The sequence below is a fragment of the Dysidea avara genome, chromosome 10 (assembly GCF_963678975.1).
Source record: "Dysidea avara chromosome 10, odDysAvar1.4, whole genome shotgun sequence".
Taxonomy (NCBI): domain Eukaryota; kingdom Metazoa; phylum Porifera; class Demospongiae; order Dictyoceratida; family Dysideidae; genus Dysidea; species Dysidea avara.
Window position 1 is genome coordinate 16,350,382 of NC_089281.1, and position 26,801 is coordinate 16,377,182.

The 26,801-nt window shown below is 38.9% G+C and overlaps 2 protein-coding genes across 4 annotated transcripts in view; one reads left to right on the top strand and one right to left on the bottom strand.

Moving 5' to 3' along the window:
- The window catches only part of LOC136236796 (uncharacterized), a 40,239-nt gene extending 34,413 nt beyond the window's left edge, over positions 1-5,826 (bottom strand). Inside the window, exons 1-3 of the mRNA XM_066027029.1 lie at positions 5,673-5,826; positions 5,410-5,486; positions 519-592 (exon numbers count right to left, since the gene is read on the bottom strand). Of these exons, the coding sequence (XP_065883101.1) occupies positions 519-592; positions 5,410-5,486; positions 5,673-5,800 (279 nt within the window). The 5' untranslated portion in view covers positions 5,801-5,826. The remainder of the gene's footprint in view (positions 1-518; positions 593-5,409; positions 5,487-5,672) is intronic.
- LOC136237284 (sorting nexin-4-like) overlaps positions 5,784-26,801 on the top strand; it is a 31,554-nt gene continuing 10,536 nt past the window's right edge. Inside the window, exons 1-11 of one of the 3 annotated variants that reach the window (XM_066027630.1) lie at positions 5,784-5,977; positions 6,354-6,630; positions 7,727-7,756; positions 8,404-8,487; positions 8,534-8,605; positions 9,173-9,217; positions 9,270-9,325; positions 9,614-9,686; positions 17,028-17,155; positions 23,801-23,893; positions 23,949-24,048. In XM_066027630.1, coding sequence (XP_065883702.1) covers positions 5,838-5,977; positions 6,354-6,630; positions 7,727-7,756; positions 8,404-8,487; positions 8,534-8,605; positions 9,173-9,217; positions 9,270-9,325; positions 9,614-9,686; positions 17,028-17,155; positions 23,801-23,893; positions 23,949-24,048 — 1,098 coding nt within the window. In that variant the 5' untranslated portion in view covers positions 5,784-5,837. The remainder of the gene's footprint in view (positions 5,978-6,353; positions 6,631-7,726; positions 7,757-8,403; positions 8,488-8,533; positions 8,606-9,172; positions 9,218-9,269; positions 9,326-9,613; positions 9,687-17,027; positions 17,156-23,800; positions 23,894-23,948; positions 24,049-26,801) is intronic. The other 2 variants (XM_066027628.1, XM_066027629.1) reach the window with 2 other exon arrangements.

The following is a 26,801-nucleotide window of genomic DNA, read 5'->3' on the forward strand; positions in this document are numbered from 1 at the left end:
CATTGCAATTCTCATAATATTACACAACTCAGGGGAAGCTCAGGGGGGTTTCTGAGGTTTTCAGGAATTGGTCAAGTATATTCAGGTAATTAAAAATACATTTCCATTGATTTGAAATACTCTAATAGAGCAGCCAACTACCCTAATAGAACAGACATGTTTTGTTTAAAAACTGTAAGACTACTAACAAAGTAAAAAATAGTCTAAAATCTTTTCTCAGAGTCTGAACATTTTCACCCCCATACTCTCTACATACAGTGTATGACTACCACACATGCACACATGTACACACATCACTCATGCATGCACGCACACTTGGAACCTTTGGAAACTGTCCACAGCATTAGGTAATGTGATAAGAAGAGCCTCAGGATGAACCCTGGGCTAGTGACAAACTGTACATGCAAAGTGTTCAGACTTGTCAACAAACATTGGACTGCCATGCCAAATCCCAACATAGACAATAACACATACATACACACACACAAGCGCAACATACACACACACAAAGTAATTACCTTGGTGATGGTCTTCTCCTCATACAGAACTGATTTATGCTTCTTCTCTGCTGCAATAACAACTCCATTAGTTGCTATAGTAACATCCAAAACAGGTATACATTTTACAGTTTCCATAGTGTTACCAAGAGTGTATAATAGAAACCAAGAGTGTCGAACGGCGTATTAGCCCGTGATTAATCATTGTGTAAAGTAACACGGATATTTCAGCAATTGGTTGTTTACGTGAAATGGTAATTTGAAATGTGTACGTGGCAACAGGTCTTTGTTTGCCAGTTTTCCGTGTTATTCAGCCAAGTATTCAACAGTTATTGTACAAAGAAAGTGCAGTAAGGACCCAAGATAACTCCAGCTCACTAAAACAACAGTTGCACAAACGAGCGTGTTGCCACACCTTCAGGGATCTGCTTGGCAGTGCCAGAACTTTAACATTAGCCAATTCCCTTCAACGCTATCATGTTTTTGCTTGGTTTAGTGGTTGAATTGGGCTAAATACAGCAACCTTTAATAGCAATGAAAACGAACGATTACTGAAATATCCATGTTACTTTGCACAATGATTAATCACAAGGTAACACACCCGTTCGATACTCTTGGTTTCTATTATATACTCTTGGTGTTACAACAATGCACAAGACCTGACTACATACATATGTATTAATTTTAAAATGAAGTAGATTTTCTGGGCGTCTGTATTTAGCGGATCACGGATCAACGGATCACGTGATATGCATGCTCAACTTGATTTTGAGCACTGGGAAATATTTATACCCTAGTGTAACATACAGCATACTGTAGAATTTATATTTTATCCACAGGTAGGAAGCCTGAAGAGATTTCAATCGATACTACATAACTATAATAATTAGAGCATGCGCGTATTAAAAATTTAACACACGTACAGAGTAAGATTATTTTAATTCACCTTAAAACTGAATCACTGATGTATTCTTTACACCAACACAATACTCAATAGACTAGCTCTGTATTGCAAAAACAAACGACAAAGGATACACGCCAACATATTAGAAGCCTATTCACACGTGAGTGCGCTAGCATATCCTTTGTCGTTTTGTTTTTGCAATACAGAGCTAGTCTATTGAGTATTGTGTTGGTGTAAAGAATACATCAGTGATTCAGTTTTAAGGTGAATTAAAATAATCTTACTCTGTACGTGTGTTAAATTTTTAATGTACCACTCTGCGTGGGCAGTTCAAAGGGCGCGCTCTAATTATTATAGTTATATAGTATCGATTGAAATCTCTTCAGGCTTCCTACCTGTGGATAAAATATAAATTCTACAGTATGCTGTATGTTACACTAGGGTATAAATATTTCCCAGTGCTCAAAATCGAGTTGAGCATGCATATCACGTGATCCGCCGATCCGTTGATCCGCTAAATACAGACGCCCAGATTTTCTCACAGAGCTATGTTGTAATACCACCATTCAATTTGTCTCACTAGTTTTTATTGCGTTAGATTCCTAAAATTAAATATACTGCACTAGTTTGCTTAGTTTTCTTGTTATAGCTACAATTATGATACACACGTGTGATTGTTTCATTAGAACATCATTCATGGTTGTTGTATTAGAGTGACTGCTTTATCAGAGAACCTTGAGTGATTTCTAAGGGGTGTGGTCGTAGCATGCCTTGTTTTTCACCATGCTACCAATGAGAGGCACGTATTTTATGATCACTTGCTATAAGTGCAGCTAGATCATTAAGGGAGGTGTCCTATTGTTCCAGTAAAGGGGCATGTCTTTGGATTGTTATTGGTCCAGCTAGATCATAAAGAGGCATGTTGCTCGATTGTCCAGTTAAAGGTTGTATCGGTCAGGTACAGTGTCTGCCAACTGCTTACTAGTAGAACCTAAAGTAGTGCGAGTGCTGGTGAAAAATGGTGGCAGTATGATCTGCTATTTAGCCTATAACCTTGCGACTGTGATCAGGCAGGCATGAAGGTTTTGGCAAAACTGCAGCAGGGCCTCAACTCCAATGTTCTAAAGGCCAGAAATAAGCTATCAATTTCCAAATTAGCAATCCACCAATATAATTCATGAATGAATGAAATTGTTAAGCTAATCAAGGAGAACTAGGTATAGAGAACAATGGCAACTAAAATATGATGGGAACTGTTGACAACAATATTGACAAAGTGTTTGCGGCACTACTTAGAACCAATTCACACATCATCAAAACAACAAACAAATGCAACCATCCTTTTAATGACTATCAAACTATCCTACGGTATTCAATATGCACTCACTCCAGTTTAAATACCAAGTAATCATTATTACAAAGAAAAGCTATCACATTGATTACACATGCAGTGATATTGTTGTTGTTTAATGAAGCATAATACCTGATACCCAAACAGTCATGAAAAGTTCATTCACAATGGAATTATTGTTGGGTAGGAAAGAAAAACTAATTGCAAAATATTTTAAATGAAATGGTTCGTGAAAAGTTTACTAACACTTACATTTCAGGTCGTATGACACAACAGTTCCTAGAAAGACATTCCATTTTTCCCTGGACACAATTGCAACTAGCTAGGTGAAATGTTTAATACATATGTTCACACGTACAACATTAACAAATACAAGTTACATGCCTAAAGCAGTTACCTGCCACATTAACACCTTCTAGATTACTTATGACTTCATATAATGAAACTCAGTAATGTGGTATCATATGTTTATTGTAATCGATTGAAAACAGTTCACAAATGAAAAAACAAACAATGTTGTGGAAAGTTCCCCAGAAAAGAAACAAACAAAGAAGAACTATAAAGGACACTACACAGGCAACAGGTACCTACTGGTAGCTACAATTGTATGTGTTTGGTACAACATTAATATATTTTTAGATAAGCCAATAGGAGCAAAGTTCCTCTCTACACACAGTCACACATGTATGTACAAACACACACACACACACACACACACACACACACACACACACACACACACACACACACACACACACACACACACACACACACACACACACACACACACACACACACACACACACACACACACACCCACACACAAAGCAAAGCAAAAGCCTTCAGCTGGTCATGCTGCCCAGTGGCCAGCACTGGGGCACCTGTACGCTACTCAGGTGCTATGAGTCAGCGCAGGCATACCCTCCTGGGACAGGACTAGTAACCCACAGGAGGCTGTATCATGTCTCACAGTGAGGGTGTGGGCACCCAAAGTCCCACCTGGACCTTCAACTGCTATATGAGACATGGACAGTTGAGTATTTGCTTCCCCAGTTTACACCAGGTACCCATTGATGCTACACCTGGGTGGGCTGCTTCCCCAGTTGGCACCAGGCCACCAGGTCCCCGTTTTAACAGCTGGGTAGACTGCAGAATATGAGTAAAGTTTCTTGCTCAAGGAAACAACAACAATAATAAAGTGGCCCAGTTGGGAATCGAACCTGGAACCTTTTGATTACCATGCGGATGCCCTAACCACTTGGCTATGCTGCCCCACATACACCCACATCCACATGCACGCACACGCGCACGCACACGCACGCACACCACACAACTGCTGGTCTACTGTACCTACTACATGAAGCCACACACAGCAGACAACACATCCTGTATTTCAAGGAAGCATTTTCCAGGAAACCTCACATTTCCTCGTAACACACAGCATGTACTACTGGTATAGTTGAAATGCCACATGTTTTGATTATGTTTACATGGGGGAATACCCAAAGTACATAACAGTAGACCCAAGTTTTAAAAGATCTATTTAGCAGTTTCAATATTTATGTATTACTATTAGATAGCAAGATATAGATTCAATATAAAACTAGTTCCAGGATTGGGGCCAAGTACACTTGAAAGTCCCTCCACATAAATTAGAAAAACACTTGGAGGGAAGCTGATAAACTTCAAAAAATGGAATTGAGTCCCAGAATTTACAAATAAACAAAGTTAATAGGAAAAGCATTAAATGCAGTAAGGTAGTGAATTGTTAGGATGAGATTGAGTCAGAACTAAATTTGTCTTAGAAAACTTGATACGACTAAATAGATGAGATTTGGTAATAAGTTGGTTGCAGGTGACACAAATGTCTTACGGAGCTACATTAGTAGGTGATCCTGTCGTGACTGTAGCACCAAGCATGCTACCATTAACAATGGGGACAACTATACAAGTGAGATGACACACCCCCACTTTGCTATAGTCACTATAAAAAAATAAGGCTCGCCCAATTTCTCAAAAGACCAATATGGTGAAATTAAGTTCTTGAGTACATTACACACACAACACTGCCAGCTTTAGAATTGACAGCTTTTCCATCCTACCGTAAGCAAGGAAATTTTGACGTCAAAAAAATTGATGAATCGATTAAATTCATAAAATTTTAATTCGTCAAATGTTTATAAGCGCCTTTAAAAGTACAGGTTTTGTCTACTATTTCTTTATTTTCGTCAACATTTTATTCGTCAAATGTGCTAAGTATGAATTCGTCAAATTTTTCTTACGTCAAAATTTCCTTGCGTACGGTATAGCAATTTAGCAATCAGCTAACCTATCACTTGCAATAATAGAAGCAAACTGGGTCTTTAATTTCTTTCTCAAGAAATGATGCAATTTGCGTTACCAACATTAATGAGATTGTACGCAATGTAACACCTTCTTCTAAAATATCTCCTGAGAATTTTAAACTCAGAAGTAAGTATGTTCCACTCTGGAAATTACTGTGAGACTAGTTGTTGTCTTTTGCCAAACGTAACTTGTATCATATGTTTCTCCACCAAAATTTCCTCATACATGATATGGTACAGACATAGACAACACCAAATATGCCATGTCATTTCACCATCCCGCGTATATAGCACAAACTTCTAACAACACACCTTTAATTCCAACTGAAGGCGCTCCAGACGCAACTGCTGCTAATGCATATTCTATTTGCACCAGCTTGCCTGACGGGCTAGTACAAGGTAATAAAGTACAAATTATTACAGCAGCAATTTCTAAACACAGCAGAACGTAAAATAAGAGAGAGCGCTTAACAACGGTGTCCATTTTGACACCACACTAATTTTTTTACTAGATTGAAATGGTAAACGGTAATTAAACAAACACAATTACACGTAAAACTAGTACCATAACTCACCTGAAGGTTGTTAAACTAAAACTGTATCGTTCGGTCATTTCCCTACTGCCTCGTTGTAGCACACGTGAGGATGCGTACTTTTCACAGGTGCTTATAATTATAGGCGCTAATAATATTCCTGGCCACATTATGTATAACTACGGATACTAATTCCGTACACCAAAGATGGCGCAACAAGAAGAGCCGTACTATCGACTAACTGATGATAACCTGAAGATTGTCAACGTTGCCATTAAGGGCTACACCAGGAAGGTCACTTCATCCTGGCCGAAGGAAGAGTATTACGCCTACAAGATAATAGCACTGTATGGGGCGCGTTAATTACAATTATTTTATGTTAATGCACACATCTATGCTTCCTGTACTGGCCTCTATGTTACCAAGGAGTTGTTATGCTTGTGAGGCAGATGGGTTAAGAATAAACAGCCTTTTGTAAGTACTTACGACTGTGCTAGGATTAGCTACTTGATATCTTGTGCAGCTGGAATCTTTAGAAAAGCTTGTGGTTCTGTGGAAGTCGTCTACATAAATGTCTCTAAGTTGTGCCTACACATGCAGATATACTAGTGGATGTTTAATCACTAATTCAATCTATAGCTGCCGGTGGTAGACACAGGGGGTTTCAGCTGTAGCTTGGAAATGTTTAAGTAGATTTAAATTCTAACGCTTTCTCGTTGACAGTACAAAGTATGTTGTAGAATCATCATCAGTTGAGGAAAAAGCTGATAGGCTAAAAGAAGGAGACAAACCTGAAGCAGATAAACCAACTGAGGACAAGCCTGAAGGTGACCAACTAGAAGGTGTCAAACCAGATGCTGAAGGAACAGGTGAGGACACGAAAGATTCTTCAGTAGGTGGTAGTAAGAAGAATGGTGGAAATCAACATCGTTGGGAGATGTGGAGAAGATACTCTGAGTTTGAACTGCTCAGGAACTTCCTACAAGCAGTCTACCCTCATGTGAGTGACCATCAGTTGTATTTTCTATATATAGAGTATTTTGTGTAGTACAGTAAAGCTTCACTTAGTGGCTGCATGACTATCTCATTATAGTGGCCACTTGTAGGCCCTAAGGTGACCTCCTAATTAAAAATAGCACCTCAATAATAATTATAGTGATCAAGTGAAAGAGGTCCCAAACATACTGTACTTCATGACCTCATTATATAATGCATGATCCAGGACAAAATTTGAGTTATGATCGTATGGCCATTAATGGGTTAATAAGGTTTCATTGTATGATGTTACACAAGTGTACAAAAGTGTTAAGCAAGTTGTCTAGCTTGGGAGTGTGTATATAAGCAATAGTGACCTTGAGTGCTGTGTATAGTATCTGTGTAACATTATTAACCTATTAACTGTGAGCTTTACTTTGTATCATTTCCAGTATCCATGATCTGTTAACGTACTTTTGTTCTTGGTAAAGCAAAGTGGGCTTGTTTAGCATTCTAGTATGTCTCCATATATAGTTGTACAACAATTCTTGTACTCTTGATATTTGTGCTATTCCATGTTATTCTGGATGTGTCAAGTTTTAATGCTAGTGGTTTCAGTTACTGCACAACAGATAGATCGATCTATCGAATGCTCCATTTGGTGAATGTTCTATTAGAGTATTTGAAGTGTTCTTGCATTTAAACCAAATGCCAGGTGGTCCCCAGGGGTTTGAGATGTGATATTATATATGCACTACACACTTATACTATACTCTTTAATAAGTTTAGAATACATTATTAGTTGGTCAACCTATTACACCAATAGAAGCTACATTGCTGATCATGTTTGCAAGAATATGTGCTTGTGTGCTATGCAAGAAGGTTGGTCATATGTCACAAAGGTCTTGTAATTTTTTCTAGAACCCAACTCCTTGGTACTGCTACTAAGCTAATATGTGAATTGTAATTATACACACAATCTTTCTTCTTTAAGCCATCATAATATTTTCTTAGCTAAGAAGCAAGTGCTACATTATCCGTAGCTGACTTTCTAAATCACTATGGCACATAACCAACCTTTTTCAATGCATATTTCTTAATTGATTTTATGTGTCTTTTAGGCTGTGATTCCCCCACTTCCGGAGAAAAGGGTCAGTCAGTTTAATAAGGCTTCCTTGTCTGGCACGACATCAGGCAACATGTGGGCAACATATATACCTAATTGTTAGGGGGGCTCACCTAAATTATATTACTATGAATTCTATATCTGTTGCCAACGTGTGATGGTTGCCAGGAAGGATAACATCTGTTTGTATTGTATATATATATATATATATATATATATATATATATATGTATGCATGAGAATCTCACACATTTTGAATACTGCTACTGTTGATTTAGGACCTAGACAGATGTCCTTTTATAAAAAGGCCATCCCCAATTAAGGGGTGTCCTTTAATAAGAGTTCTACTATTATGGTTGTGCACATATTTGTTCTCTGAGAAAGTGATTGTAGTAGTTTACTTAACATGACAAATTTATGACGTGTATTTTTTCCACAAAGAGTTTCCAAAGTACAGAACTTGTCTTTTAAATTGTTGCTTTGAAGCCCATATTTTAATAACCTTACATACTGTAAGCAAGTTGTGTCAAGTCACTTGTATGCAAATAGCATGTTTTTATAATAGCCAGTTTAGAAAGTTGGTGACCTTATTATTCAGTGACCTGTTTACGACTGTATACAGTATAACTATGGCCTTACTAGTGTATTACTGTGTATGGTGTTACTGTGTAGTTCCAAGGTAATGCTAGTTTGTTGAACAAGATCACAACTGGTGAAGACTTTGGCTTCTTGAGTAGAAGAGCTCAATCCCTTGAAGTGAGCTGTCCTTCACTTGGATGTATATTCCAAATGTTTAATGCAGACATTTCTATTACGGGTTAGCCGACATCCTATACTCAGCAAGAACAAGTGGTTTCATGAATTTCTGTACATGGTGAGCAATTATTGGAACTGTACTGCAAACTAAACTTCACAGCATTTTTATGTCTGTTGTTGTTACTAGCTAGAAATTTGTTCTGTTCTAATAGAACATTCTGCGTAAACAGGCTTTGCGGCACTTATAGGTTCTGTAAAAACACTCTGTTAGAATACTCAGGTGTTAGAATACACAGGTGTCATTTTATGACTATTAAGTGCGTATTTAAGGAGATAACTATTCTTTTTTTCAATTTCAGGTAATGCAAGTTTGTAACAAAATGTCATATACGTATGTATCTTCTCCTGCCACTCTAATACATGCCAAAAACATTTGCTGTTTACATGTCAAATCCTAAACTTTCTCCTGTAAATGTTTAACTGTTCTGTGTACTGTTGTATGTAGTTGCTATGGGAGTGCTACAGTGTAGAAGTATCAATCATTTCTGACCAATGTCAACATTTAGCTGACCAAAATCCATACTTTTATTCTACATTTTCAGTGGAAAATTCTAGTATCTTTCTGAATTTTGTATCTTATATATAGTACTGTGTGTAGTGTTATCATCTTTCTTACTACTGATAGAATGGCTGGAAGGAGAGTATAGGTCACAGTGGCTACAAGGAGGTAGTAAGTAGTATGGTGTCTCATTCCTGTGTCATTCCTTCCTCTCTTGTTGTAGGCTGAATCTCCATTTCGTTCCTTCTCTTTCTCATATTCTCCCAAGGTTGCAGACAGGTTAGTTACAATAGGGTTCGAAATAGTGGTGACATCTGTAGTAGACAACCAAGATAATTGCCATAGTAAAAAGGGACATACATACTGCATGAAGAGACTTTATAAATACTCTAATAAAACAGTCGTATGTGTGTGTAATAAATTACTAGCTGTTTCCTTAGGCTCTTAAGGAAATTGCCTTACTAAATGTGGTATTTCAGGGAATGGCTATCAAGTTGGCCGATCAAATTTTGCCACCCTTTTGATGTGTTGTGTGTTTCAGTGTGTACATTATTGTCTGTTATCTAGTCGATTTGTTGATGTCAAGAGTTACAGTAATGAGTTGGAGACTGTAGTGGCTGCCTTGTTACAAATAAGAGAGGTACAGTACAGTATGCTCTAATAAGAAATGATCCTACACATGTATGTATGTAGCAGTTTTTGTGATTCTGAGTAGTTCATGTGCTGATAGTGTAGTTCAGTTCATAGGCTGTGGAAACGGATGAAGTGTTTCTCTCCATACTCTAATAGAACAGTCAGCTACCCAAACAATGATGTTTTTGAAAGTTAAATTTACATATAACCAGTGTTGGGCAAGTTACTTTGTAAAAGTAACTAGTTACTTATTACATATTACTTGCAACAGAACTATTTAGTTACAGTTACATATTACCCATAAAATAAAGTAACTGTAATAATATTACATATTATATTACTTTGTGTCCACAGCCTTAAGCTGTCACGTGTGAAACTACCACCTTATCACGTGACATGATTGCGTTGTTGGACAATGTGCAAATCTTGGTTATAAGTAAGAAGCTAGTGAATAAGCTTCATTCAGTAGACCTCGTTACTTTGTTGTGGTTAAACGTTACTCAGAGGATTACTAACGAGATTAGTGTATGATCACGCGATAACTAGATGATTCAAACCCACAATTACACATACAGATTACATAAGACAACATGTGTTGCTACTACTAAATACTAATTAGATTACAATCATTGTGCGTGCATTAAGGTTCAGTTCCTACATCTCCCCCTCCCCCCACCAAGTATTTGTGGGAGGGGTGTCAGAAATACTATAGTCATGACCAGCTTGGGTCTTCAATTAATCTTTGTGGTGGGTTGCGTGTACGTGAAGAACGTCTTGGGGGTGGGTTCTGCTGGGGGGTAGAGGTATCTTGGTTAGTGTCCATCGATGGGTTGACTGTGGGATTCATGGTAGAACAAGGAGGTGGTACTCGACGACGCAGGAAGCGACGATTTCTAACTAGGACACGGCCACTATGTGTCTTGATGTAGTATCTCCTGTGAGGACCGATTTCTGTGACAGTGCCATAGATATCCCACAATTTTGTTTGTGGGTTCTGAATGGCTACATTGGAGCCAATGTGAATATCTGGTAAGGGATGAGCATGAGTATTGTAATATTTAGTGGAGTCTTCTAGCGTATTAGCTAACTGCTTCTCGGCTTCAGCGGTTTTGCGCTGCCATTCTGGGGAAAATGAGCGCTGGTGTGCTGGGAGTGAATCTTGTACGGGATGTCCAAATAGCTTCTGTGCTGGAGAGGCACCGTCCTTCCGAGAAGGTGTATTGCGGTATTGTAGTAAAGCCTTGCATAGTTTGTCTTCATCTAGAGTACGGCCAGTCCATGACGCACGAACCAGTTTTTTCATCGACTTTACAGTGGCTTCGATTTTCCCATTACTTTGTGGGTATCTTGGTGTTGAGGTTTGATGCTGAAATCCCCATCTGCGTACAAAATCCTGGAAGGTCTTCGAAGTAAATTGAGGTCCCCCATCGGACCAAAAGATGTCGGGAATTCCAGTACGGCAAAAGGATTGTCTGACGGTAGCAACGAGGCGTGGTGCTGTTGTGTTGAGTCCCATAGGAACGATGGTAGGCCAGTCTGTACAACAGTCTACCAGGATTAGGTAATACTGTCCGCCATGTGAGCAAAAGTCTGCTGCTACCTCTTGAAATGGTCTGACAGGGGTTGGCTTACAAAGAATTGGCTCTTTGTGGTTAGATGGGAGGTGGTCTTGGCATTGTTTACAGCTGAAGACGATGTTCTCAATGTCGTTATCTATACCAGGCCAGTAAACGGTTAATTAGGTGGGCACGCTGTTTGGTGCGCACAGCACCTTGGTGTGAGTCATGTAATTCAGACAAGACTTGTTTACGCATGCTGTTTGGGATAAGGAGGCGGCATCCATGGACGATCAGGTTGTCATCTACTGATAGATGTTCACGAATGTGCCAATAACGTCTTAATGGATCTGGCAGCTGGCCGCGATGATCAGGGAAGCCACTGAGGATTGTGCTGAGTAGTTGCTGGTACTCTTCATCGTTTTCAGCGCCCCTGCGAAGATCTTGGAGGTGGGGGCTATCATGGCCATCATTAGTGATGACTCTGATCTCCCTGATAGACATTTCTGGTTGATTGCAGATGTCGTGCTCAGCAAGCATGTCCTGTGGTTGGGGGTCTGACACGGGGTTGCGTGACAGAGCGTCAGGTGCATCGTTTTGGCTACCCTTTCGCCATTCTGCAGTGAAATTGTATGCCATCAATCTGGTCTTTAATCGTTGGAGGCGAGGGTTTTCGACCTCGTTGAGGCGATGGCTGTTTAGGATTGGGATGAGGGGGTTATGATCAGTGAGAACAGTAAAATGCTGTAATCCAGTGAGGAACAACCTGCATTTAGACACGGCCCACGATATAGCGAGCAGCTCTAGCTCAATAACGGCATAGTGGGACTCGGTCTCTGTCAAGAATCGAGATCCAGCCTGGATAAGGGACCACTGTCCGTCTACTGACTTCTGCTGAAGTATGAATCCCAATCCGTTCCTGCTAGCATCTGTACACAGACGAGTGAGTTTCACTAGGTCAAAGAAGGAAACAATTGGTGCTACAGTAAGGGTATCTTTAGCAGCAGCAAAGGCCTTATCATGTACTGGTGACCATAAAAAGTCGTTCTTCGTACTCAATAGCGGTCTCAGTGGGGCCAACGATGTGGCAATTGAGTTGGTGCACGCAGACAGTTGATTAGCCAAGCCAAAGAATGAACGCAAGTCGGTGCGGTTAGTTGGGATTGGGAATAACGAGATGGCGTCTGTGATCGTGTGGTCAACCTGGTAGCCATCTGCAGACAAGATGAATCCTGCAAAGGTGACCTTTGTCTGATGAAATTTACATTTAGCTAAATTAAGTGCAATGTTTTTGTCTGCACAACGTTTCAAAAATGCACAAACATGTTCTGTATGGGTTGCAGCATCACTATCATAGATAACTATGTCATCAACGATGCGACGGAAACCATTGAGCCCTGTAAACGCTTCAGCCATGCGGCGGTCGTAATGCTCGGAGATAGATGAGATCCCATATGGTGCACGGAGGTATTTGAACCGCCCAAAGGGAGTTATGAAGGTCGTCAGCAACTGGCTCTCACTGTCGAGTGCACATTGGTGGTATCCTTTCATAGCGTCAAGCACTGTAAAATATTTTGCATCACTTGCGGCAATGTCTGCTACTGCTTGGGCTGGGGTTATAGACTGGTAGCGCTCGCGTTGGACGTACCTGTTCAAACGTGATAGATCGACACACATCCGAATAGACTCGCTATTCTTCTTAGGTGTGACGACAATAGGTGCACACCACTCCGTCACCTCAGTTACAGGAGCTATGATGTTCTGTTCCTGCAAGAGATCTAATTCAGTTTTAAGCTTGTCACGAAACGCAAATGGGATTGATCTTGGTGTGTGAACACAAAAGGGTTTGACATTTTTGGTCAACGAGATGTGGAACTCTTCACCATCCATGTTGCGGATTATGCCATCAAATACTGTTGGAAACTCCTTGCTGAAGTCAACGACTGATGAGGGCTGACTCGTACTGGTAACCTTGATGGTGGGACATGATGAAGTATCCACGGTAGGTGCAGGATGGGGGTAATGCTCTGGGAGGATACCTAGGCCCTTAGAGGCTCTCCATGATATTAAGGCTCCTGACACCCCAGGGTAGATGTGGATGTCATCCTGGTATTGTTTGTCGCCAAGGCGAAGGGTGACTGGCAGTTTGCCAAGTGGTTGCATTGTTGAACCATTCACTGTTTGTGGTGTAATTCCAGATGGTGGAAGGTTGTCTACGTGCTCACCCAACCGTGTCAGTATCTCTCTACCTGCTGCTGATATATCGGCACCAGAGTCGGGTAGCATCTCAATGTCACTCGATCCATTCAAGGAAGAGACATGAATTAGAATGGTCGGTGCAGCATCATTAGTGGTTACATGCTTGATATGGGGCAATGATAACTGATCCTCTGTATCAGCACAAGTGATGGTCTTGATGCGTTTGGGGGTGGTCGCTACAGACTGATATGGTAGCTGAGTGTACTCTGATGGGGGCAGTTGTGGAACATATCTACGGAGTGGCTTACTACGGCATACTTTTGCGAGGTGGCCAACCTTTTGACAATTGAAGCAAGTCAAGTTGTATGCAGGGCACTGTGTACGACCTGCTGGGTGGGGTTTGCCACCACATCCTGAACAAGGATTTGTGCTAGTGGGTTGTCTGCTGGTGTTAGGTTGGTAAAGGGCTGATATGGACTGGGATCTGTCAGAGATCTCTGCACGCTGCTGTTTTGCAGCCTCCTTTGCTCTACACTTGCTGATGGTTGTGGTAAGGGAGAGATCGCTTTGTTGTAATAGGTCTTCGACTATTTCACCATCAACTAACCCTTCTATAATCTGATCTCGTATGTTTTTTTGAGCACACGTCTCTGAGCAGAAATTGCATGTTTTCACAAGCTCACGTAGTGACACAAGATAGTCATCGAATGACTCGCCAGGCTGTTGAAAACGCCTGCGGAAATTCCTACGTTCGACGGTCTCATTAACGTGACCATCAACATAGTGTTTCAATGCAGCAATAGTGAGACTCACCTTCTTTCTATCGTCCTCTGACAGTCCGAGGTTCTGGACGATTGTGAGGGTCTCACGGGAGAAACAGAGGGTCAGCGCCTGTACTTGCTTTTCGTCCGATTGATCAGTAAGTCCGGACAGGCTGGAGTAGCAGTCCCATTGGGCCTTCCATGCGGCGAAATCTGTGCCTCGATCCACCTGAAGATCGAGCTTTGGTAAGTCACCTTGTCGGAAGGTAAAAGTAGCCATTGTTCTTCCTGTGTGGCGGGAAATGGCAGGAACGAAAAACTCTATACGGAGAAAAGGGAGCGAGAAAAGACGTACAAGTATGTAACTGTCACCTTAACGGGTGCCTCTAACCGGCACCAGGGAATCGGTAGTTGGGCTACGAAGGGCGAAGGATGCGAACTGTTCGCAGCGCCATGTATGATCACGCGATAACTAGATGATTCAAACCCACAATTACACATACAGATTACATAAGACAACATGTGTTGCTACTACTAAATACTAATTAGATTACAATCATTGTGCGTGCATTAAGGTTCAGTTCCTACAATTAGTAACTTCGTTACTTTTAGTAATAATATTACGTCATATTAGACTCGTTACAGTAATTACATTACTTAGGTAACGCGTTACGTTTGTAAGTAAAGTATCTTGCGTTATATTACCTGTTTTCATAGCGTATTTCGTTATATTACTTTGTTACCACAAAAGTAATAATATTACGTAACGCGTTACATAAGTAACGCGTTACTCCCAACACTGCATATAACAATACAGTGAAAATAATCTCTCAAAGCTTCTAAAATCTTTCCTGAGGGAATATATACTTGTGGACTCCTCTATCTGTTATTTGGCATAGGGCTATATAATATAATAGACTCTTGATTTTCGAAGATGAAACTTTAGACAACTTAACAACCGCGAAATCCATGAAAGTTATGTCCCTCAAAATTTTGTACATATACGCCACTATGCCAATACTAGGGGATCTTGGGGGCATGCCTCCACAGGAAAGTTTGAATGCTTTGAGATTGAATCTGAGAGCATTTTCACTGGTACATGTGTACTTGAATTCTGTGATTGCACAATGAAGACATTTCATATAGACTCATATACTTGATTATGTATAGATACATGGTGATTACATGGAGGCAGTGCATATATAGCAGTTGTATTTTTCCACTGTAGTTAGGTGACTGCTCTGTTAGAGTATCTCGATCTTGTGCACTCCTAGCACTGATTCCATTCTTGCATAACCTAAACCAAGGCAAAGTAAGTTGGCTAATGACTAAAAACAATATTTGCTGTACTTTACCAGCTGGGCATTGGAAAACTCTTCAAAGTGGGGGCAGTTGCCCCCTCTGCTTACCCTCCCCTGTATTTTGTCTGCTCTGACCACTACTATGCGGGTGTGCAAGTTTCATTGCCAAACTTGACTGCTGGATTTTTAATGTATATGTACTCATTTTCGAGGGATGTAATTTTGGTGGCTACTTAGCTGTCTGCAAATTTTTCATCCTCGAAAATTAGCGATTATCAAAACTAGTCTTATGGTAAATAACAGATAGCCTGAGTGAAAAATAAGTGATCCACAAAAGTAAACCCACGAAAACCCTGAAATTTGTCGATCCTTGAAAATTACATACATATCTTGGAATTTGTACATATATGGTATACAAATGTGCAATACATGTGTATTGAAGTGTGAGTCTGCTAGCTATTTTACATGTCATAGGCATAATAACTAATGGGCAATGGGACTCTTATTTCTTTATTTTACATATATGTGAGATACTCTAATAGAGCAGTCACTAGTAAAATGATTTCAGAAGGCTAAATTTTGTGCGTGTGTGTGTGCACATGCACATGTGTGTGTGTGTGCACATGCACATGTGTGTATGTGTGGTGGGGGGATGCTCCCAGACTGCAAGAGCATGTGACTTCGCCACTACAAATTGTAGCTTACTTGTGATATGTCATCTGTGTAAGCCATTACACACACCCCAAAAAAAAAAACATTAAAGAAATTTTCAGGCAGTAATTCCATATATTGTACTTTACGTGGGAGGATTAAAGCGATGCCGCATACTGTATTGTCCATACAGTACTACAGTGTAATTAGCTGCATAACTGTGCTGTGTGAGTCATACAGAACAGTTATGCAGCTAATTGGGAAAATATAGCACACTTGGGTAAATACAGTATAGTTATGCGGATAATTTATTTAAGGAATGTTATGAAAATAACCCACTGGACTAGCACATGCATGACACTGTAAATCGCTAAAACCAGCCAAAATTAATCCTACCAGTTCGTTTTACAGCTAGAAATAGATTGTCTAATTGTCTGATTAGGAAGCTATTTGAACATGACAGCACGATTGATCACATGCGTGACATTGTAAATTGTTAAAACTAGCCAAACTATTCCTATTAGTTCGTTCTACGACTAGAGATAGATTATATAAACACTTACTGATATCCTGATCACTGAAAATCGCAGCGGTTTCATGTTTGAGTACTAGAGAAAATCCCTCCAAGCCAGATGACTAGGAAGTACAAAATAACACTTAAGTACCGCATATGCTTGTGTGTACAAAAAATACAGCACTCGGGAGGCAAATTCTTCACCTCATGCTGTATTAGCCTCTCAACACACCCCCTCATGCTGTACTTTTTGTACACACGTGCAGCGGTGTTTTAGCTATAACATATAGTGTATAGTGTTACAACTGTTCTTTTGCTGTAAGTGTTTGATACCTGTACACATACTTTGTAACTATTATCATTTAGACGGTCAATAACAAGCTAAAGGCAGTTCACAAAATACACAGTGACTATGCTAAGACTTACACAGAGTTGTCTGATAGTGAGACCACACTGGGTGCCAGCATGCAAGCGGCTGCTGGAAACATGGACGCGTAAGTTGTGATAGTTTTGTACTAGTACTGTGTATGTGTATATGTGCATTGTTAATGATCTGCTTGATAAGATAATAGTGAAATCATGCGAAGGTTACAACATACTGTACTCTATAGGAACCATTTACTCTTGATTGTGTAGTTGAGCTTTTCTTAAATAGTACTGTGGTGATTTACTAGTGCTCTCACTCACATCACGGGGTATAAGGCAGGTGTTGGGGGCTCCCTTATTGTCAATGAGGATTTTGTTACTTTATCTCGACCAGGATTTTGATACTTTATGTAACACAGTCATTTCAGTAACAAATAAGTCATAGTAACGCACTTGTATTTCACCTGTAATGGAACGAGGAACAGTTGTTATAATTTTAGCATATCTTTCCTATTTGGCATTTGTTGATCATAAAAAAAGTCTGAACTGGGAAACTAGACTTTGTCAGTATGGTTGTATTGCATTTCACCGTTTTCATTTCTGCTATTGTTTATCCTCATTCTTGTGTGATAGCTTCCTTCAGGACTTGACTTCTGTTATTATGGAGGATATCTTATCATTAATTGCTGAGTTAATTTTTCAGAAACCATTTTGTTTAAAGATAACTGTTTCCTGGTGTGCCAATTGCCTGTAAAAGTTCCAGTACTGTTAGTGACAACTTGGTTCTAATAGTACCAAAAGTAAAGAGTAGCCTTGCAGCTTCTATAGAATTTGTGCAATAGTCGACAGTTGAGAAGACAGTTTTGTGAATATTCAAAATGTGTTAGAGTTTAGCTTCCATAGCAGTGCATAAATGTATATTACAAAAATAATTGCATGGTGAATTGCAATTACGACAGCAAAAATAAATGGATGCCTGGTCTTAAGAAATAGTTGACAAAACTTGTGATATCAGAAAGTAGACAAGCTATGCACACTGCCTTCCTTCTGGTATGTGGTAAGTAATTGTTTAGAACTGTCTGTTTTTCTACCTGTAACTGCAGAGTAATGAAATGTGCACTCTACCTAAATGCTACCTGTTTTGTTACACTCTGTGATGTCACTTGAAACTGCTGTATACAAAGTGGCTGTTCCCAATGTAGTAAAGTGCAAAGGGGATTTCTACACTAATCCTGACTCTGTTCTCCTGAGTTATTAGAAAGAACAAACAAGCTTATACAGGAACAAAGAGCAAAATATTTTCATTTTGTGGTTATTACTAAAATTGTGAGTATTGGATAATGTAAAGTATCAAGCTTGCTGCTTTAAGGAACTAACAAAAGCTGCAAAAGTAGTACAGATGCTCTACCTCAAAAATTCTAGAGTGTTACTGAGACCAACTTGGATGATAAATGTTGTTTCTAAGGCATTTCCTTATGCCATCCCACATTGTGGTGTTTATATTGGGAGCTGTTTAAGAGAGGATTTTCCCTTTTGTTGCTAAAGTGTTGCATTTCAAGGCTTCCGTATTTGATGATATACATCAGGGATATGTGGTTTTCTTGTGGTCATATTTCCCTATGCTTATAAACTGATAAGGATGCATTCCTCAAATTAACTCACACAAATTTCTTATGAATGTTGGTGAGCTGTACATGTACAGTGTAGGAACCTTTAGACCTGCACTGATGCAAATAGAACTATCAACCAGTGCCCTCATTATCAAGGTGTTCTTAATAGTGAGATGTCAGTGGTCAGGTGTCTACACTAAACTATATTATTAACTCTTGCTATAATCATAGTACTGTATAGTAGGGACCACAAAGTTTTTGGCGTGGCACATGAAAAAACATCACCCAAAACCAGCCTCGCTTTTCTCTGATGATGATGAGATACATAGTATTGGTGGTAAAACTAACTCCAAACAAGCAATCCGAAATGCTTTCAACAAGTTGCTATGGATCTTTTTTTTTTTAAGTTAAAAGCTACTGTAATACTCAATGACAATACAAAAGAAAAAAGTTTTTTTTTTTTTTTTTTGTGAAGATGGATGATGGTGCATGGCACAAAAAGTCATAGACAAGGGAAAAGTAAGTCATATACCGTAGAGTCGGGTTGTTAAGCGCATGTGTTTATTAAGCGCACATTATTTGTTAAGCGCATACACATTTCTTGTAATTAACCATGGATGATAAGCGTACATGGAAAAATGCGATGATAGAGCTGACACAGCAAGAAAACGGCAAGAAAAGCTGAAAAGTACTGAAAAATTAATGTCTCCTCAAGCGCTTGCGCCTCCCTTGAGGTCTCTCTTCGCTATGTATACAGCAAATCAGCCATCTGGATAGTGATAACCTCGTTCATCACGAAGGATTTCACCCAGAAATGGAGTCTAATACCCTTACATGCTGATGTGGTGATCGGCACAAACTTTTAACTACTCTATTACAATTTAGTGATTCCATGCTGCACTCACCATAATTATTTATTAGGTGTATGCGCCTAACAAATAGTATGATTTTTACAAAAAGTTTTCTCCGAAAATTATAAGCGCATGCGCTTAACAACCCGACTTTATGGTAGTACCTGCCCTATGTGTGCACAACTTTATTGCCCTGTATATACCCTATCAGTTATTATAACTACTTAAGCAAAAAGCTAAGCATGAAACTACTATGTGCTGAGGTGTTTGGTAGCCACATATAAAGTTGTTATGGGAATATGGGTATAGCTAGTGATAGCGACATTCCTTTAAGTAGCTAACACATCACATGTATTTCAAGTGACCTTATAACCTACTCCTGCTCTCTCTATACATTCTACCTATATAATTATACTACAGTAAAGAGCTGCGCAGTGAAACCAACATTTAACATAGGAGAGGTATTATTAACTCTTGGTGACACAGTAAAACATGTGGTGTTTAGGTGCACAATGAGAGATAAAGGTGTCATAAAAAGGTTCACAATAAAATTCCCAATGAGAGATGGTGTCATAAAAGCTTCACAATCATAACAGGGGGGATCGTGTAGCAAAAAAAGATTCTGGCAAAAGTAAAAAAGGGTTGGCTAAACATGAAAAAAAAAAAAACACGTGTGTGGATTTGGATTTGACCCCATGCCTGCATATAGTACTGTGATTATGAAACGTATGATTTAACCACTAAGCTAACTGCACATACTGATATGCAATCAACTAAAAAGTGTTTATGGGATTAGTAGTATATCTGCAGGTATAGGCAACCTCCCTTGTTTCACAACTTTTTAGCTGTTCCCTTGTTTCCCTACTTTTTTGTTCTTTGATCCCTAATCCAGCTTAAAATTCCTAATTTTTTCTTCTACTTGTTTGTTTACTTTTTTAATAACACTATTATGACTGCTGAATCCACGTGTACCACATTAAAAGAAAGAATGGCACCAGGTATTCTATAAAATAATATTGCATCTGAATGCACGCCCCAATAATCAATTACGCACTGAAAAGTGAGGTGGCCATTATGCTTTGTTTGTAGCTATGTTCCGCTCATTAAGCATTATAGTGCAAGAAACTTCTCTGCAATGAATCTAGCCACAACGGAAAATGCGGGCGAAAAGCATGACACAGCCAGAGGGAAGCCATATTGCGCTATCGCAAATTGACACTTTGCGTTGTCAGCGAAAAGAACTGGAACACAAAGGAGGACAAAGGTAAGTTCATGATACATGCATTGTATGTACTGCGGTTGGCGAAAAGGCACGTCTCGGGACGAAGCGAGTCGAACAGTGAAAAAATCAAGCCCGTAGCCTTATCCGTTGTCAAGTTATGCTTGGCTGAAGGTATCAGTTAGTTAGCTAATTAGTTAGTTAGCTAATTAGTTAGTTAGTTAGTCGGAATAAAATAGAGAATTTTTAAAATTCCATAGAAACTTGTTGGAAGGGTTTGGGATCACTCTGAAGGCATTTTTGGGCTTGGCTATGCCTAACCAATACCTGCCAAGTTGTTATGAAGGAAGTTTGAGGGTGATATATTTTTGGGCAAGAAAGCCCAAAACTTGCATGATCCCTAATATACAGTACTACCGTACTGTATGATAATAGATATTCTGATTTCAGGGGTCTATATGTGTATGTGCTTGGTAATCCTAATGAAAGAAAAATAATGGGGAAATACCCTTTAGGATATTAAACAGTACATTTCATGTTCAGTAATGATTTCATATGCATAGAAGACACATGCTTGGGTGTTAATGTAGATTTCAGTTGTTCCCTTAAATTAATTTCACTTCTATCAACCTGTTGCCAAAATGACAAATTATCCTGCGCATAATAGAAACCATTCAATATAAAGTGTACTAATACAAAGGGGATTATCTATTTCGGGTACCTTACTGTGTGATCTTAGCTTCCTTGTTAAATGTCCTAAAAATTTACATCCGTATTCCTGTCGAATGGGATCATAGACCTTATCCTTATTAGGGCTGAAGTGATCATGTATTTTTAGTGTTTAAGTACTCTCAAGTGTTAACAATGGAGTAGTCACACATACTAGCTACGTGCTTAACTTACTTGTCAGACATGGGGCCAAGTACATTGTGAAGGAATACTGAAAGTATTTAAGTAAAGCATGCAAGCTGGCATAATGGATCACATGATCTTGACAGATACCTAATGGGTATCTGATAATCCTGTAGTATTTGTTTCATCTCTAGTTATTATTATTAAGGCAACCACGTTTTATGACGTCCAGTTTGAATGGATTCCGCTATACACAGCTGTGAGAAGTTTAGCATTTAATAAATTCTTGTGGTAAGATTGTGGTTTTACTTTTGGTGTGACATGCATTTCTCTGGTATCAAAGCATATAAAGATATTACTACAAACACACAGTTGGTAATTTTTTTCTTATGTGTTTCTTTAATCCCAAATGAAATCCAGGTCAAAGGTTTGAAAGTGCTCTCTTAGTTGCTTTGCATGTGATATTGTGTATGGCAGCATGTCATAACTACCAACATTTAGCTGTCAGATTGAAATTCTTTAGTCTCAAAGCAAATAACGAGAACACGTAGTATCTTATACTCTCACACAAATTTATTTGTACAGTGTATGCACACATTAAATGCCACGTTATGCAAACAATTAGTCTGTATTCATCAACAATCGACCTTTACATTCGGTGTTTATTTTTTGGAATACCTTGTGACCGCTAGCAAGTTTTTAATGAGTGAATATTTACAATATGCTTCCCTTTTGCTTGATAACAGCGAAAACAAATTTCCCGTGGAAACATAATACAACAACAGATGCTGACAGTGATGCTAACTCCCTTCATTAATTTATCCTGTAAGTTACACTGTAGTTGGAGATGTTAATTCCTCTTGGAAGCAATTACTTTCATTGCTATCCTTTGTATCTACAGGAATCTCATTGCAATATATCATATTTCAGTGGTTCGATGGACCAAGGGAGGTTTGACTACTATGGTCTATAAGATACTTTATACTATTGTTACTAAAGCAACCAGACTATTAAATTGTCAATGCTGGTACATATTGTTCTAATATATTTTGGATCCTCTGCTACAGAGGACACTTTCTCATAGAAAAACCCACACGTGATATAGGACAAAGTTTATAGTCCCAATAGTTAGCCTGTGTGTCTGTGCAATAAATTTTTTCGAATGGTCTCTGTATTGCTATAGATAAATTGCATTCCATTATAAACTCTGGTCACACATGTATACCATTTAAGTCCTAGATTTGAAATGCAATCTTTCATGGAAGCTTTAGGCGTTAAAAAGAATTACTTAGTGGCAACATTTGTAGTTTGACAACTGATATTCCTGTCTTTTGCAGCTACAGTGCATAGATAGAATACAAATCACAAATTTGTGATGTAGTTCTTTAAACAGAAGCACAATTTGCAGTGCTACTGCTGAAATATATAAGTTACACATTGCTTCCATACTTTATCAAACTTTTCCTATCCTGTACATAGTTTGCCTTTTAAAGTCCATCTGCTATTTGTAGTATATAGTACAACAATCTCTTTCGGGCCAGGCTTTAATAAAGAGGTGGCTGCCTATCTCAATATCCTCCATAAATCAGCCATAGACCACAAACAAGTGTTTGACCTTTATACAGCAGTTCCAGGGACTTTTTGTTACACATGCACTTTTGGTATACTGTAGCACTTATGTAATAGGCATAAACAAAGCAGTAAGGATGACAAACAAAGCCAGAGATTGCTGTGGAGATAACATTACCAGTTGTCCATGCAGACTGGCTATCTACAAAGCTTGTGAAGCAAAAGCAGTAATAACTTGCCCTTTAATCTGAAGTGGTAACCACGCAATCTTAAATATAGTGAGCTTTAATTAGAATTATACCGTGAGGCCTAGCCATGCGGTGGCTAGGACAACTGTGAGTATTCAACTGTTCTTTGTGTTATATAAATGTAAAGTAGTGCAGCTTGTTTACTTAATGCTATGGCTGTCACTGGCCGCTTTGTGAGAGGCCTTCATATTCTTTGAGAGGCCGTTTATATTCTTTGAGAATCTGAAAGCCGGCTGCTATGTGTGTTATAGAAATGACCACTTAATGCAAACTATTTCTGTACAAAGAATCATGCGGGACTGTAGTCACGTGACTGTTACGCTGAGGTGACCAGCCAAAGGGAGATACCACCGTATTTTATTGTTCATGTGTAATTCTATAATTTATTAAATAGAATTGTCTTTTCATTTGTTTCTACCGACAGATATGCAGACCTAATTGATGTCTATTTGGAGGAAGAAGAATTAAGATATCACCTACCATTGAAAGAATACCAAAATTATTGTGAATCATTGAGGTAGTTGTGAAGGGGTGTGCTTTTGCACTGGTGTGATCTTCCTCTTAATGTTTAGGGGAGTTGTGAGGAGACAAGAAATGCTGCAGTGTAAAGTGGAGAAGTCAGAAAATCTTCTCTTTAGCAAGGCAGAAGAGAAGGATAACTTGCAGAAGAGGGTATGTTGAGATACACACATTTGTGCATATGTGCGTGCGTGCCTGCGTACGTACATACATACCGTACGGAGGGAAACTTTGGAGGAGGAAAAATTTGGCGAATGAAACAAAATATCACTATTGGCGAAATAAAATTTGACAAATTATTAGCAAAGCGCACGCCCTATTTAATTAATTAGATTATGAATTGCTGTGTTTGAAGCGAACTGGGAGTGCCACGCCTCTCTGGCGCCTGGTCAACTAACAGTAGATCTACACCCTCCCGTCCCTCTGGAATGGTGAATATCGTACTTAGTATGGTAGGACTTGCTACTTGTCATGCCCGTTTCGAGTGAGGTTTGAGGGTACTAACTACGTGTACAGTAGCTAGCTAGCTGAGTATAGCTAGCTGCTTAGTGAGGTATAGTCGAGGCAAGCCTTGCTCTAGCGTGATGCCTGGCCCAGTAGCCCTTGGTTGAGTAGAACATTGATTATAATTAGTCTGAGGCTTGGTTTGCTGTTTTCTTCACCAGCGAAAATATTTGGATGGGAAAATTTGGCGAATTTATGGTCATTCGCCAAATTTGCCAAATTTTAATGGCGCCAAAGTTTCCCTCCATACGGTACATGCATACATACGTACATGCATACATACATACATACATACATGATACATACATACATACATACATACATGCATACATACATACATACATACATACATACATACATACATACATACATACATGCATACATGCATACATACATACATACATACATACATACATACATACATACATACACACATACATACATACATACATACATACATACATACATACATACATACATACATACATACATACATACATACATACATACATACGTACGTATGTACGTACATGCATCCATGCATCTAGTGCCTGTTCCTTATGTAATTATTATTTCAACTTAATACAAACAATTGTTATACCTTACACTGGCTCCTTAACTTGTGTCTTAATACTCGGGTATCACCAACAGTTCTGTGAGACTAAGTGTACTGTTTTAATGGCTGGTTAATAATATGATATTGTGACATAGTTTATTGACAAGCCATTCAAGTTATCTGGTGGGCTACCAGTGGTTTGTGTACTCATATTCACAAGGAAACAAGTTTAAAGATAGGTAACCCAATATATCACCACTGAATGTTATGGGTTGTGTTCTGTCCTCGTCCTCTGCTCTGTGATGCATTGTGACATCACTGTGTAGAAGTACGGGGGGATTTTTATTATTATTAGTCGTATTTTTCTGTATTTTTCATCTACTTTTTGCCATGCCAGGCTGTCCTTTGCCCTATTCATAAGTTGTGTACTTTCATGTCAACTCCTATCAACTCCTATGTGCATGTACTATGCAATTCATATGTAGGCTTGCAGTAAAATTATAAACTTCGTGCTAACAAATGTATGTACAAATTGGCTACAGTCGTACTCGTGATTACAGCTAAAGAACTTCTGTCGTATTGATACTTGCTTGTGCTTTTAATACTAGGAGTGTATGGATCTTATTTTTGTTTGTGTACTTTTTATTGGTGTGTGCAGATTGTAGCAAATCTTGTGCACTACTGGGTACAGTATTTAAATTTTTGAAGAAGTCCATCTCTATTAAAAACTCTTGAAGCCTAGAAATGATTAAGTAGCCCACTTTCAATAGATGCACTATTTAGGAACAAGCATGTAACGTTTGAGTTAGCAGTATGACTGAGGGTGCCAAGTGTACTAGTATTTCTACTTTTCAGCAATAGCTAGATCTGAAATAGGTGTTATTGGAGCAACTATCGTTTCTATTGACTGACATACTGAGAAGCTGGACATCACCATACATGCACTATTTGGTCAGTTGTTAGGCATTCATTTTTTTTGTAGAAAGGTCAAATTTTGTTCTTTGAAAGTTTGACCTACAGAATTCAGATTTTGCTAAGCTTGTATGCCAGTCCCTTTACTCTCCATTAAATGCTTATTGATTTGACATTATGTGTGCCTGCTACGAGGTCATGTGAGACTAATGTTTTGTTTATTGTGTGAAGGTTTCTTATAAGCAATCTAAATTTTCCTCAAAATGTGTACCAGAACAACAGATGCTAACAATCACAGTAACTCCTGTCGCCACATTTTCCTGTAAATTTTAATGCACACTGTATAATTCCACTGGAAGCTGGTATACTTAATTACTAGCCTTTGTATCCACTGAAATGTATCTTATTGCAGTGCCTTGATGTGCATAGCATAGGAGATTTCCTGTCAGGGATGCACATACAATTATTGGATACTTATTGCCATGAAGGTAGTTTTGGACCAAAATTTCCTGACCATATTCAGCTGGTGGCTGTATCCCTGACAGGTCACTTTGTATACAAAAATGAAACATTCAGATATCATAACAATGGTCAGTTTTAGGCAGGTAGCCGTAATAGTATGCAGTGAACTGGTAGGGGAATTTCACTGTTATGCTTACACAAAGCAGTTCATTTTTTTAAATCTATGAGAATGTCACTTGCAAGCTTGTATGTGGTTCTTTTTATTGCATCACATTTCTGATAATAGTTGTGACTGTTCGAGAAGGTACAGTGTGTGCATGTGTGTGGCTTCAACAATAAACTTTGTTTGTGCAAAAAAAAGGGTCTGTTAAAGTAGGTACCCATGTAACGTTTGCTGTGAACATGTTCAAAATTAGAAATTTTATGTTTGAGTAGAGTTCATAGAAATAAAAAACCAATGAAACAAGGGAGG